The sequence below is a fragment of the Eriocheir sinensis genome, chromosome 18 (genome assembly GCF_024679095.1).
Source record: "Eriocheir sinensis breed Jianghai 21 chromosome 18, ASM2467909v1, whole genome shotgun sequence".
Classification (NCBI taxonomy): Eukaryota; Metazoa; Arthropoda; class Malacostraca; order Decapoda; family Varunidae; genus Eriocheir; species Eriocheir sinensis.
The window spans coordinates 4846805-4861840 of record NC_066526.1 but is presented as its reverse complement, the minus strand read 5'-3'; the positions used below and the strand labels follow the sequence as shown (position 1 = coordinate 4861840).

The 15036-nt window shown below is 40.9% G+C and overlaps 1 protein-coding gene across 1 annotated transcript in view; it reads left to right on the top strand.

Moving 5' to 3' along the window:
• LOC127000245 (probable glutamate receptor) overlaps nucleotides 1-15030 on the top strand; it is a 188175-nt gene extending 173145 nt beyond the window's left edge. Inside the window, exon 17 of the mRNA XM_050863697.1 lies at nucleotides 14816-15030. Coding sequence (XP_050719654.1) covers nucleotides 14816-14822 — 7 coding nt within the window. The 3' untranslated portion in view covers nucleotides 14823-15030. The remainder of the gene's footprint in view (nucleotides 1-14815) is intronic.
• Nucleotides 15031-15036: the final 6 nt, after the last annotated feature.

Below are 15036 nucleotides of genomic sequence, written 5' to 3'. Positions count from 1 at the left end.
TGCCTAGCTATGAATCAGCAGTCCTGGTCTGGGCAGTTGGCATGCAGCCCACCCAGCTGTTCATCCTCCCTTCACACTGTTCAATAAATGGGTAACTGGGGAAACTTCAGGAAGGTAAACTGTGGTAACCCAGATGTCACCCTGACCCTGTGTCTCAGGGTAATGGACTCTTGTCACCACAGGCTCAAGGGCTAATGCGATGGAGATGAGCACCACGTCCAGACGCAGTTATAGTGTATGCCCCCAACTTTACCTTGCAATCATAATCATGATGCATTAAGGCACTGCTCTGTTGCACCACTGCCATTCCTCACCTCTGCCTCCACTACTGACCATGTGTTCAACATGTTTGTACTCTCAGTTTTTAAAGCAAATAGACTCCAAGGCAAAGTACAGGCACAAAGCAAATTCTTAACCAAGTCCTAATATGAATACAAAATCAAATTGTGTACTTGATTACAATTACAGTAAACTCTCAGTTATCTGCATGAATTCATCCAAGGGCCTTTCAGTTACATGAAAAATCCAAATAATGTGAAAGGAATTTGTGACCCTCCAAGATACCAAGTGAGTCTCATTAGTAGCAATGTTGCAGACCTAACATGTTGCAACTGTGTTTAGTGGGTAATTTTTCACCTTGAATATTTCTCTACATCAAATTAAATGTGGAAATAGCAATGAAATGTTGTTCAACGAGGAATAAGAAGTTCGATTACGAAATGCACGGCGTTAAACTCAAAAGCGTTCAATGCGTCAAGGACTTGGGGGTCAAAATCGGGTCAAACCTCAAATTTTCACAGCAATGCATCGATGCAGCAAATAAAGCGAACAGAATGTTGGGCTTCATTAAAAGAAACTTTTTATTCAAGAATAAAGATGTAATACTCCCGCTCTACAATAGTTTAGTCAGACCCCACTTGGAATATGCGGTACAGTTTTGGTCTCCCCATCATGCAAAGGATATTGCTAAATTAGAAGGTGTTCAGCGTCGGGCAACAAAAATTATCCCTTCCTTGCGCAACAAATCCTACAATGAAAGGCTTTCTACCCTTAACATGTTCTCTCTTGAGAAACGTCGCCTCCGAGGAAAACTGATCGAATGTTTTAAAATACTTAATGGTTTCACGAATGTAGACAGATCAACTTTGTTTATGATCGATGACACTTTGCGCACGAGGAACAATGGCATAAAACTCAGATGTAGACAAGTAAATTCAGACTGCACCAAATTTTTCTTCACCAACGTTGTAGTGCAAGAATGGAATAAGCTTCCACCATCAGTGGTCCAGTGTAACACTATTGACTCCTTCAAAAATAAGCTCGACCGTCACTTCCTTCAACTTAATATCAACTAGAGTAGAAATGCAACATTTTGGAGCCTTCTGATTAATGTAAAATCACTTAGGTTTAAGTACAGACCACCTAGTCTGGACCATGGGGTCTGTGTGGTCTGATTTTCTATGTAAATCTATGTAAAGCCTTTTTTTTGTGTTAAATTATCATTATTTGGGGAAAGATGACTTGTTTGAACTCCAAGTGATTGCCATAAAATCACTGAGACAGTGACTCATTGCTGTCCGGCAGAATATGACTGGCCAACTCTTGGAATGCTCCCACTCTAGACATCTGTTGCAAGATCTGTCAATGTAACTCTCTCAAACTGCATAAATTCCCAATAAAACCCACACATTATGCAAATTGTGATAGTTTTGCATGTAGCTTTTCCTAGTTTTGTGTATACCTTTCCTTCTAAGTTGTGCATAAATTGTTTGTTTTAACTATTAGCACATCTTAATACGGACACATTCTTGCCCCAACTTATTGCACCATGAGAGGATATGGCAATAAATTTGAGGACCAGAGTTCCCAAGCAATTAATGCAGATGTAAATAACTGAGCTTTTACTGTACATGTAGTACTCAGACCCAACCTGTTTAAGTATCTCTTAACTTTGAAATAATGGACAAATTTGCTCGACTAGAGTTTCCTTAAAATCTATAGAAGGACGGAGGCAGACAAACATTCTAGTCTGCTTATTATCACAGACATTAAGGGTTATTTTTTAACCCTAGTCACACAAGTCATTCACACTTTGTGCTTGGCACTTTAGTAAAAAAAATGTAAATTAGTGACTATTCATTTTAACATTAAAGCTAGACGACTAGACTAACCAAGTGGACAGTTTTCCGTATAATTATCCCAGCAGGATGCCAGCTGAAGACCAAGAAAGTGCTCTGCCTAAGATGTGGCACCACAGTTGAGCCCAGAGTTTCCTGGAACAGACTAGTTAATTCAAGCTCACTTGCATACCTGAGATCCAGTTCAAGTCAAGAACTTTGTTAATAACAGGATGGTGTGGAGCCACCCATGTGAAGCTGACTGCAGACAATATCCCTCCTAAGTAAGCCTATATAGAAACTTCTCAACTTTAATACAGGGGGTCCTGTGAGTAGTCCACATAAGATACGTTTGTCTTGGGAAGTTCAGAAAAACTTTGCTGAGCCATTAAGAGCAAAGCGTTGTTGTTGCGGCCTCTCCTCTTCATCGTCTTCCTCAACCACTTCTTCCTCACTTGCATTGCCTTCCTCTTCACTTCCTCCCTCCTCTGGCACTCCATTTTCTCCCTCAGTAAAGTTCATGCCTGTTGCTCTGGAGATTGCCAGCAGAGTCTCAGCATCCACATAGTAGCTGGGATTTGCCTGTAATGGTTATGCTCTGTTAGCAGTATTCATCATGCCTGCAAAGCTTGAAGATAAGTCATATTTGCAGTGTTGACATTTTAACCATATTGGTAAGACTGATATGCAATAATTGGCTGCTGAGTTTTGATGAATAACCTCAAGACTTACTTTTGGCAACTTTGCTTTCATATCTTGCAGTGCATTCAGTGCTGACTTAAAGTTGTTATTAGCAGCAAAGTATTCCACAATAACTGCATAGATGTCTCCCTGTCGCATCATGCGACTTCTATGTTGGGATCAGCCAGCAGTTGTTGTAACTCTTGGATGGCTGCATCTCCGTCAGTCACAAACATCCTGAAAACCATGGGACAAATTATATTATAGTTGTTCCCTGTTGCTAAATAGTTGTGTTTTCTATGATAATGTCTAAATACATAGGCAGTTGGCAGCATGAATCTTTACTTACCTTTTGATGTTGTTGAATTGAGTGACCTTTTCAAGTTTATACTTTAGGGGTGGCAGTTTTTCTTGGACTTTTGGGTCATTGTTTGAGGTGATAACTTTGTAGGCTTCATTCAAAGCTCCTGCAGCCTTATCATAGTTCTGGAACTCGTCAATTTCAACCTGGAAAATTATTATTTTTATTCAAATATTTTTTTGCAACTGAACAGAGGTAATGTCTAATATTAAAAAAAATATTGGGAAAATGCCAAGGCACTAGAAATGGTTTTAATAGTATCCAGAGTAGAATTATCAAAACTGTCAATACCGAGTTTCTTTTTTGCAGACCATCAAATTTCCCAGTCCTTCTAGGGACCTCTAAGACTTGGTCATTTGCTTGGTGTGTGCAGGAGAGGTAATTATAACAACACTATCTAATTTTCATTTGAATTTGATTTAAAATCAAAACCATGCTACACTTGATATACATCACCAAAATGGTGAAGCATTATACTAAATGCAGCCAAAGTTGAGGTCTTACTGTGTATCCCAAAGTTAACTAACATTTGAAAGTAAACACTAACCTGAGCACAGGAGTCGTAGAAACCAGCCAGCAAACCAGAGGCCTTTGCCCTTGAGTAAAACTGTATTATGTTCCTCATAATTTCAGGCTCTTTGCGCCAGTCCAAGCTCTGGAGGTAATTAGCTGCCATGATGTAAATTTCTCGTTGCCGGCAAACATTAGCAAAGTAGACGATGCGCTCTGTGTCACTTGATTTAAGTAGGCACTTCATTGCTTTAACCTGCAAAGATATAAAAATATTAGGGAATTACCTGTGTTGAATCAAAAGATCAGTTATTTTCAGTTAATACGTAGATGTTTTAAACCAATACTAATGCAGTAAACTCTCAATATAACAGACCCGCTTATAACGGATTTTGAATATAACAGACAAGGTCAGGGGGTCAGAAATCCATGGGGACTGACTGAGAATAGTTTTTGAACCAACAGCACTCGGTAACTACAATAGTGTATGCTAGCCACCTCGCCCTTCTGTGGGATACTTTTAAACATGAAACTCCAAAAAGCTGCCAAGGAGTGTACTGGAGAGCACCCTAGGTCTGGGAATGGTTTTGCCTCAGTGGAGATGCTGGAGAATATTGAGAAGTCAAGCTGCTAGACTTGCTGGGAATTGAAATCAATATAGGGCACCATCATGTAGGATTAGAGCTCTCCTGCGGAGATGCAGAGAGGTATGCTAAGAATTTTACTAAGGATGTCAAGGGCCATCTCCTGAGGAGATGCAGAGGTATGCTAAGAGTTTTACTAAGAATGTCAAGGGCCATCTCAATGCAGATGACCCGAGCTGGTTTCTGAACCTTGAAGAAACCCTGCTCTGAGCCTCTTTCTCTGGTGTGTGCTGTCTTAACAAAAGATGGTTGCTTCGTGTCAGACATGGATGGGCAGAGGGCTTGTTGGGTTGAGTACTTTGAGCAGTTGTATATGGCAGACCATTCGAGCGGGCAGCCTCCAGCTGCTGGGTAGCAGGTAGCGATTGCTGATCTACCCATCAATGAAAGCCCACTTTCTCTTGATGAGGTCAGAGAGGCTGTGCCAAGGTTGAGGGGTGGAAAGGTGCGAGGTATCTGTAACATCAGTGCAGAGCTGCTCATAGCTGGAGGTGAGGCATATCTGGTACCATTCCTCCTGACTGAAAGAGGAGGTTGGTCATTCCATTCTAGAAAGAGAAAGGAAACCACCAGGACTGCAACAACAGCAGTGGTATTACGCTGCTCAGTGAACCAGGCAAGGTGCTTGCCCACCTGTTGCTAATGAAGATTCACACCTAGCTGCTGAAGCTGCAGTGACCTGAACAGTACAGGTTCACCCCTGGTTAGTTGACGATTGATTGCACCCTATAGTCAGCTCACCCAAGTCTGAAGTGTGCATTATCGTGCAACAGCATCCTGCAGCCACACGGTGTGTCCGATTTCATGGATACTGTCTGCTAGCCTACGCATAGCAAACAGTCGTCAGTGTCAATAATATGCAGGCAGCAATAACAAATACCATAAGTTATAGTCGATTTCGAGTTAGAAAAATATTAGTTATGTCGCAAATAGATGTTTTATTAATATAAGGCCTGTTAATTTTCATGGTGGTGGACATCTTCAAGGCTGTTTAATAATCATAAAAAGCGATCTTGTAAATTAACAAAACAGCTATTTACGACAACACTAATATTTTCATCTCATAATCGACTATAATTGACGGTATTTGTTATTGCTGCCTGCATATTATTGACACTGACAACTGTTTACTATGAGTAGGCTAGCATACAGTATCCATAAATCGACACGCCTGTGGCTGCAGGCTGCTGCTAACGATAATGTACACTTCAGAGTCAGGTGAACCAACTATAGCACTTCACGTACTGGTGGAGCACCAACATGAGTTACAACACGCTGCTTGCAGCCTATATTGATCTCAAGAAAGTGTATGATGTAGTCCATCGCACACATCACATCACATCTCATCAACGCCTGCTCCTAGGAGCTCCCACCAGGGGATAGCCACGGCAGAAGAGTTTCCATCTTTCTCTATTCATACACTCCCTCCTTGCCTGCTCAAAGTTTCTCACTGATCTTTCCCCCCTCTCCCTAATGTACTCCTGCACCCTATCCCTCCATTTCACTGGAGGTCGTCTTCTAACATTCCCTCTATGTCAGTGTTTCTTAAACTTTTTTGTGCAGCGGACCCCTTTTATTAAAATTACTCATGTAGCGGACCCTTTATTATTATAATTTTCCTCTTGAGTTTGAAAGTGTTTGCAGGTCATAATATACTGAAATTACAACTGAATTATTTATTACTGGCTTATCTTCAAAATAAATGTTTATATTTTGCTTAACATAATTTCCACAACATCAGGATTTGGTGCTACAAAAATAGGAATTTATGACGTTTTGGCAGAAAATTTGACTGAAATCGATATTAAAAATTATCCTGCGGACCCCTTGGAACATTCCACGGACCCCTGGGGGTCCGCGGACCACACTTTAAGAAACACTGCTCTATCTCACTCACATACACCATCCTGGTCATCTTACTCTCCTCCATTCGCTCAATGTGGCCAAGCCACTTTAAAGTCTGTCACTTCACTTCCTCTACCACTCCACACTTCTTCCCTTCACCCCTGTGACATTCCAAACCACTCACACACTTTCATTACTCATTCCATCCATTCTACTCACACCACAAGCACTCCTCAAATAACTCATTTCCACTGCCTGCATTCTAGACCTCTGACTTTCATTCCAGGCTCATGTTTCGCTTGCATATGTGATGGTTGGTACTATTATTGTATTTCTCAAATCCCTCTTTACCTCCATGCTCACACTTCTGCCATTCATGATATATCCCAAAGACCCTACCACCTTTCTTCCTTGCAATGCCCTTTCTCTTGTCTCTCCTGTGCCACCATGCTTACACATAACTGATCCAAGGTACTTAAACTCATTAACCTCCTCCATTTCTTCACCATTCAAAATTATTTTGCATTCTTTTTCACATTCAATTCCCACTCTATATGGGCATACAAAATCCATGACCTCACTTCTACTCCGCTCACAAACCATCACTTTACTTTTGTTGACATTTACTTTCAGCTTTCTCATATTACAGACACTATCAAAAACACTCACCAAATTTTGTAAGTCACTTTCATTTTCTGCAATGGGCACTGTGTCATCAGCAAATAAGATTGAATTCAGCACCCACTTCCTTCCCTCAGCGTACATTTTTACTCCAATTTCCCCAACTTTGCCCTTCATTTATCTCATAACACCATCCATATAAAATATTGAACAACCATGGTGACATGACACACTCCTGCCTTAAGCCCACTTTTATCTCAAAATGTTCACTTGTTTCTCCACTAGTTTTAACACATGCAGATGCATCCTCATAGAAAGACTTAATTGCATTAAGCAGTTTTCCTCCCACACCATATATCTTTAAAACATCCCACGATGCCATCCAATCGACTCTGTCATAAGCTTTTTCTAAATCCATGAAGGCAGTGTATATTTTCTTTCCTTTTGCTAATATTTTTCTACTACCATCCTGAGGGCAAATATTTGACCAACACATCCCCTTCCCTTCCTGAAGCCTCCTTGTTCTTCACTGATTTTCTCTTCTGTAAGTCTTTGCACCCTCTCTATTATGACTTTTCCATATACCTTTCCGGGTATACTCAGGAGACTGATACCTCTATAGCTCCCACACTCCCCTCTCCTGCCCTTCCCCTTGTAAACTGGGACAATGATGGCTTTTGTCCAGTCTGATGCCCCCCCCCCCCCTCTCCCATGCCACTTCACATATCTTGACCATCCATTTATTTACTACATCTCCACACTTCAACATTTCTGCTGTGATTCCATCAATTCCTGCTGCCTTTCCATTTTTTTATATTTTTATTAATTATAATCTAATCTTTCTTCATATGTTATACTTCCTTCTTTATATACACCCCCTCTACCTCCACCCAAAACTGCTGCTGTTACAGCTGTTGGACGTTCATCCTCAAAATTCATAAAGTTTTTTTTTTAATATTCTCTCCATCTCTCTTTCACAGTTTTCCCGTCTTTCAACGTTTTCCATTCTCATCCATAACTTCATTTATTTTACTTTGGGAGATATTTTCTGCATTTCTTTCGTTTTTTTACTTCTTTCCAATATGATTTTCTGTTCCCATTATATTTTTCACTTAGTCTTTTTCCAGTCTTCATCAACTCTCTCCTTACTTTCTTTTTTTGCTTGTTTTAATTTCATTTTGCATTTTCTATATTTCTTTTTCCTTTCCCTTTTTAATTGCTCAGCCACATTTCTTTCTTGAGTTTTCTTAATAAGTTCCCTTTTCTCTTTTACTATCCTCCTTATCTCTTCTCTCCACCATGGATTTCCTTTTCTTTTTCCATCCCTCACCACTTACATCCCTAACAATTTTTTTGGGTTGTAGTTAACATTACTTCTTTAAATGTTCCCAAAACTTTTTCAATATCTGTATTATCTTTTACACTTTCCCATTTTTCACTGAAGGCCTCTGCCATTTCACGATTATACTCATCTTTTATTTCTTTTTCCTGTAATTTTTCTATCTTTAATATTTCCTTTATTATTTCACCTTTCTTTTCAAACACCCACTTTTCCTTCAACCTTAATTTTGCCAGCACTGCAAGATGGTCAGATCCATCGAACATTCCTCTTACTACCTTTGCGTCACAAATATTTTTTTCTAAGTCTTCCATCTACTGCCACATACTAATTCAATCCTTTTTGCTCATTATCTTCCCCCCTCTTCCATGTGTATCGGTGGATATTCTTGTGCTGAAAGAAGGTGTTCGCTAGGAACATTCCCCTCTCAGCACAGACATCCACCAGGCACTCTCCATTTTCATTCTTCCCAGGTATCCCCCATTTTCCCACCACATCCATCACACATTCATCACCCACTTTAGCATTCATATCTCCCATCATAATAAGTTTCCTTTCTTTCTCAAAACTCTTCAAACATGCATTCACTTCCTCCCAAAAAGCTTTCCTTTCCCTCAGTCCTTTTTTACTTTTCACATTTACTGGTGCATAAATACACACCCATCCATACTTTACTAAACCCTACTTTTCCTTTCACCCACACAATTCTTGATCCCTTCCAACCATAATCAGTCACACCATTCCACACTCTTTCAGACATCACAATAGCACATCCTTCCTTACTCCTGCCTCTATACTTCTCATCTATCCCCGTTCATACAACCCCCCCAGGCACACCCTCCCACGTACCCTCTCTACCATCACTCATACCAGTTCCTCTAATATGCGAATCACTCCCAACACATCCACTCTACCATTCACAAAATTTTCAATCATCCCTCTCCTTTTTTCTTCATCACCTAACCCATTCACATTAATAGACACCAGTCTCAAGCATTCCCTACTCTCCTGCTGCCCCCTGGTCCATCACGTGCTGTGAATTGTGGTGGGAACATGTGTAGCTTTATTCCCGTGAATGCAGGAGTGAGGCAGGGCTGTGTCTTTACCCCGTCACTTTTCAACACTTGTATGGACTGGGTACTAGGTGTCATGCCCCGGAATTTTATTTTCTCTTTTTTTCTATTTTCCTACACGTCCTCTGCGTGTATCGAAAACACGAGAAATTAATCACAACAAGGAGAGGGTATTCCCAGGCTGCCTGGGATTGAACCCGCGACCAGCGTGACGGGAGAACCACTCCTTACCGAGTTGGCCAAAGAGGTACCCCCCTGGCTAAGTGGGTTATGGGAGGCTCGTTCATCAGGCATAGTTGCCGCACTACACGACTTTCCCCTCTATGTAGATTAATTTCTGTGTGTTGAGACCTTAGACAGTGACCACTATCGGTTCACTATTCCACAACGTCCCTGTAGAAACATACTTCCAACTCCCATTTTCTATTACCCTCGGAGAGCATGGGCCATCCTACCTGTTACCCCTTCGGGGAAACTCAACAGAACCGCAGGATAGGATGCCACCGCTATGCCACCACTGTCATGCCCCGGGATTTTATTTTCTCTTTTTTCTATTTTCCTACACGTCCTCTGCGTGTATTGAAACACACAAGAAATTAATCACAACAAGGAGAGGGTATTCCCCGGCTGCCTGGGATTGAACCCGCGACCAGCGTGGACGGAGAACCACTCACCGAAGTCGGCCAAAGAGGTACCCCCCTGGCTAAGTGGGTTATGGGAGGCTCGTTCATCAGGCATAGTCGCCGCACTACATAGGCACCCAGTCCATACTAGGCAGACTTGTGGACCAGGGTCACTGACTTTTTTTGCCACGAATGCAGTAATCCTTGCAAATTTGCTTGAGGTTCTGGTGATGGCTCTCTAGGCACTGCATAAGTAGATCTAGCCCTTGCACGTGAGGTCTCCTGGGCCAAGACCAGGTAATAGAAATATGAAACTTAATAAAAACTATTTCATAACTGTAAGCAGCTGTTCAGCTAATAATCATAAATAAATAAATGATGTGTCACTGCAGCAGTAGGGCTGGGCAGCTAGTGGTACCAGGACTGGTACTAACAGTGCCAAAACCACAGTACTGATACCTACCCAGATGTACTGCTGCGCCGACACGGTGGCAGCTTCTTTAGGATCAGCTGAACAGCTGCTTGTAGCTATGATACACTTTTTATTACCATTTCATATTTTTATCACCTGATTTCTATAGAAGGAAGCATTCATTAGTAAATAATTTGCATTGCATGATATGCTTCAGCACCTAAATTTAAGAAGGAAGTGGTAGAGATTTTGCAGTGAGTGCCTCACATTGAAGTGAATTTTAATTAGTACCAATTTGTAAGAAGTTTATATAAAGTACAGTACAACTGATAGCATGTACAGCTAATGAATGATGCTATTTGATATTTTACATTGCTTTATGCAAGTATACACCATCCTTTTCTTAGGAACTGCCGAATCATCTCCTGGCGGACCAAGGATCCATAGACTTTTGGAGGGGTGACGTGAAGATTCCTGTGTCACAGCCTTTGTGCAACTGGGGAAAATCTGTGAATATGCAAATTCACAAGTAATGAACCTGCGAATAGCAGGGGGCATGTGTATGTTCACTGATCGGAATAGCCTCTCCAACAAATGGCTGGAGTTGGTTGGAGATGCTTACTGCTACCCCCTAAGGTGGGTACTATTGCTCATTTGGACCTCCACTGCCTGACCTCCTTGTCTCCCAGTGCCACTATATCCAGCTTCAGCCTTCTCCGCTCCTACATCAGGTGAGGCGGTTGGTGATCCTCCGAGAGGATCAGGATGTTCCAGGAGTCCACACACAGAAACCTCAAAAAGTAAACCTTGCACCTGGTTACATGGATGGCCACCATTTCTGTACCACCACAGCCACCTCAAAACAGAAAGTAGCTCCTCAGCACCACTGCAATAATACATGAATATATAAAAATTCAATAGAGTACTGACCTTGTTTCCAGCTTGAGTGAATTTTTTGGTTGCCAGCTTGTAGTTTTCTTGAGCATAGGCACATTCTGCAACCTTCTCCAGGATCTGATTTCTTGCTTCTTCATCTTTGGGCAAAGTAAACCTCTCCGCCAACTCCTCCGTCACCCATACATTGTGCTCCACACACAAATCGAGGGCATCAAAGTACTAGGGAGAGAGTAAATATTCCATTATAAATAGATTAACAGCAGTGCTTAGCAGCATCTCAGATGAAATTTTTGTATTTTTGTATTACTTTGTTCCTAAGTAAATTCATAGCTATGTAGAAAATAAGTGCAGCAATAATATTTACCTGTCTTCCAGTGATAAGCAAAGAAACTGCTCGATCATACTGCCCATTTGAGATAAAATATTGGGCACATCTCTGTATTAGTGCTGGGTCTGCACTTTCATCTAAGTCTCCCGCAATTTGACCCACAGCACTGATCTGCCCAGACTTGAAGGCCAGGTCAACAGCTTTGGAGAGAAGCCCTGCTTTGTGATAGAGCATGACAGCCTTGGGCAACTGACGACGCTCCGAGGAGGAGAAGTAGCGCGCTGCATCAATTTGCTCTTGTGGTCCAGCCACCAGAGCCAGATTAAGAAGTTGATCTGGAATAATAAAGAAAATTTTATTTCTGGACATTTTACACAAATGAAACTAATGTAGATGTGAGGTTGAGCTGTGATCCCACCAGTTCATTACTCTATGGTTGAGTATGAGAAAAACTGGAACAGGTGTCTTAAATTTTTTTTAAGTGTCTTTTACCTCGTGCAGTGATTCTCAACTCGTTTCAGGCCACAGACTACCAATCCAATAGAAAAAATATCGTGAACCATTTTTTAGTTTGAAATATATTTCTGTAAAACAGAATATCGAGAAATGATATAAAATAATAGCCAGCTAACATTTTAATCTGAAATATATTTCTTACAAACATAATTTCCCGGAAATGTATAGATACGTATCTGAAATGTATAGATGCGTATCTGAAATGTATAGATGTGTATCTAACATTTTGCCGTGAAATTTATTTATAATAAACAGGATTTTTAAATTATGCAGGAGTATACAACTAACCAATGCTATCCTTCCAAATTTGATTAATTATTTTTTTCCTTGCAACAAGACTTTTGGATTCTCTTCTCACTAACAAGCTTTATAGTGTTAGGACATAGGACGAATGATACAACTAATCAACTCAGCAGTTCAGTAGCTATTAGCTACAGCACTTTACACTGTAATATGTAGTCGCGTGGTAGCTAAAAGGAATCAACAAGATGGATCGTCACCTCTATTCGTACAGTAAATCATGGATGTTCGTTTTATAATAGATTAAATTTAGAAACTAATAGTGACTCGGTGTTACTTAGCAACTACAACTTACATTGGCAATATATTTCTTAAATATTAATAATATAATATAATGAATGGTCAATTATTTATTTTCTTTAAATTCTCCGTTCTGAATATTCAATAAAATTCAAAATTATGTACATTAAGTTCCCAGTTTATTACCAAATACAGTGGACATCCTGTGGACCACACAAAAAGTCACCACAGACCACCACTTAAGAGACACTGACCTAGTGGGTTGGCAGATGACATTTCATTATTAACCCTTTCCTTGCTAAGCGCACTCGCAACGAGACTATCCCCTCAAGCGCGCTCGGGCACCCCAGTGGGGGAAGGGGATCTCTTTTAACCGCTGTATCTCAAAAACTATTCATCACAGCTACAAAACAAAAACAAAATTGGAAAGAGGAGGCCAAGATCTATAAGATTCGGTTATGTAAGCCTCTCCTGCGAACATACAGGCACGTTCAGGGGGTGTTTTTTGCTGTGAGTGCGACTGGCGCTCGCAGCGAGCTTTTAGCACCACCAGCAAGTGACGCTAGTGCTTGCTCTTTTAACCTCTGTGTCTGTGTTGGACTCAATAATAGCATTAGTAAATTTGCAGACGACACAAAGATTGGTAAATCGGTTCTCACTGACGAAGACAGGCAAAGCCTCCAAGAGGATTTGCACAAAATGTCAGCTTGGTCGGATAGATGGGAGATGCCCTTTAACGTAGAAAAGTGCCAGGTCCTTCAAGTTGGAACGAGGAATAAGAAGTTCGATTACGAAATGCGCGGCGTTAAACTCGAAAGCGTTCAATGCGTCAAGGACTTGGAGGTCAAAATCGCGTCAAATCTCAAATTCTCACAGCAATGCATCGATGCAGCAAATAAAGCGAACAGAATGTTGGGCTTCATTAAAAGAAACTTTTTATTCAAGAATAAAGATGTAATACTTCCGCGCTACAATAGTTTAGTCAGACCCCACTTGGAATATGCGGTACAGTTTTGGTCTCCCCACCATGCCAAGGACATTGCTAAACTAGAAGGTGTTCAGCGTCGGGCAACGAAAATGATCCCTTCCTTGCGCAACAAATCCTACGAAGAAAGGCGTTCCACCCTTAACATGTTCTCTCTTGAGAAATGTCGCCTCCGAGGAAAACTGATTGAATGTTTTAAAATACTTAATGGTTTCACGAATGTAGACAGATCAACATTGTTTATGATCGATGACACTTTGTGCACGAGGAACAATGGCGTAAAACTCAGATGTAGACAAGTAAATTCAGACTGCACGAGAATGGAATAAGCTCCCACCATCAGTGGTCCAGTGTAACACGATTGACTCCTTCAAAAAAAAGCTCGACCGTCACTTCCTTCCTTCAACTTAATATCAACTAGAGTAGAAATGCAACGTTTTGGAGCCTTCTGATTAACGTAAAATCACTTAGGTTTAAGGACAGACCACCTAGTCTGGACCATGGGGTCTGTGTGGTCTGATTTTCTATGTAAATCTATGTAAATCAAAAACTATTCCTAACAGCTAAAAACAAAAACACCTTTGGAAAGAGGAGGCTAAGATCTATAAGATTCGGTTAAGTAAGACTTTCCTGCGAATGTACAGGCACATTCAGGGGGTGTTGCCTGCGAAGACGTACATATATATGTGTGCGACAGTCAGTCGTAAGGCAACTACTGAGTAGATCTCTTGATGATGGGGTGCTGGCAGGGTAGTATTGCCAACTGCAAAATTTACAACTATTTGGTCAAAATATCAGTCATGTGATAGGTGAAGCAATGCCAAAATGCCGCTATACTGGTCAACAACGTCCACCAGTTGCTCGTCCATAGATTTTCCGCGCTAGGCTGATATGATTTTCCACCAAATTTCGTGGAAAACCCACTGAATTGGCAATGCTGTGTGGTGAGAAATAGTGTTGGAAAACACTCATACATGGGAAATTTGAAGGCGACTAGAGCTCGCAGCGAGCGTTTAGCACCACCAGCAAGTTATGCTAGTGCTCGCAAGTAGCCGCTTAGCAAGAAAGGGTTAAGAGATAAAGTCTTCTTTGAGTAAGAGTTTTGTAGAAGTTATATGAGGAGGAAACAACTTATTTTACTGAACTGAATAGCAAGACTTCAGGGAAAACATTAGTTAGATGGAATGATATTAAGATATTTCTGTTGTGATTATTAATTTAAGTGGAGTCCACCTCAAGAACAGACAACTGTTGTGATGGAAAGCATATGGGGAAGAATGGCACTTAAAGTTTCACTCACCATCAAATCCATTGTCTTTACAGATCCTGATTGCATTACCATATGCCTGAGCCCTTGTGAAGAAGTGGATGGCCTCCTTGACTTGAGCCACATTCTCATACTGTCGAGCAAGATGATAACAGGCCGCCCTATGAGAAAATGTGTGTATTGATCTCACTGATCTAAAGTATAGTCTTTGAGTCTTATGGCTACCATGAAATACAATAACTTCTTAAGTTACATTATCATGCATTCTAGCATGCTT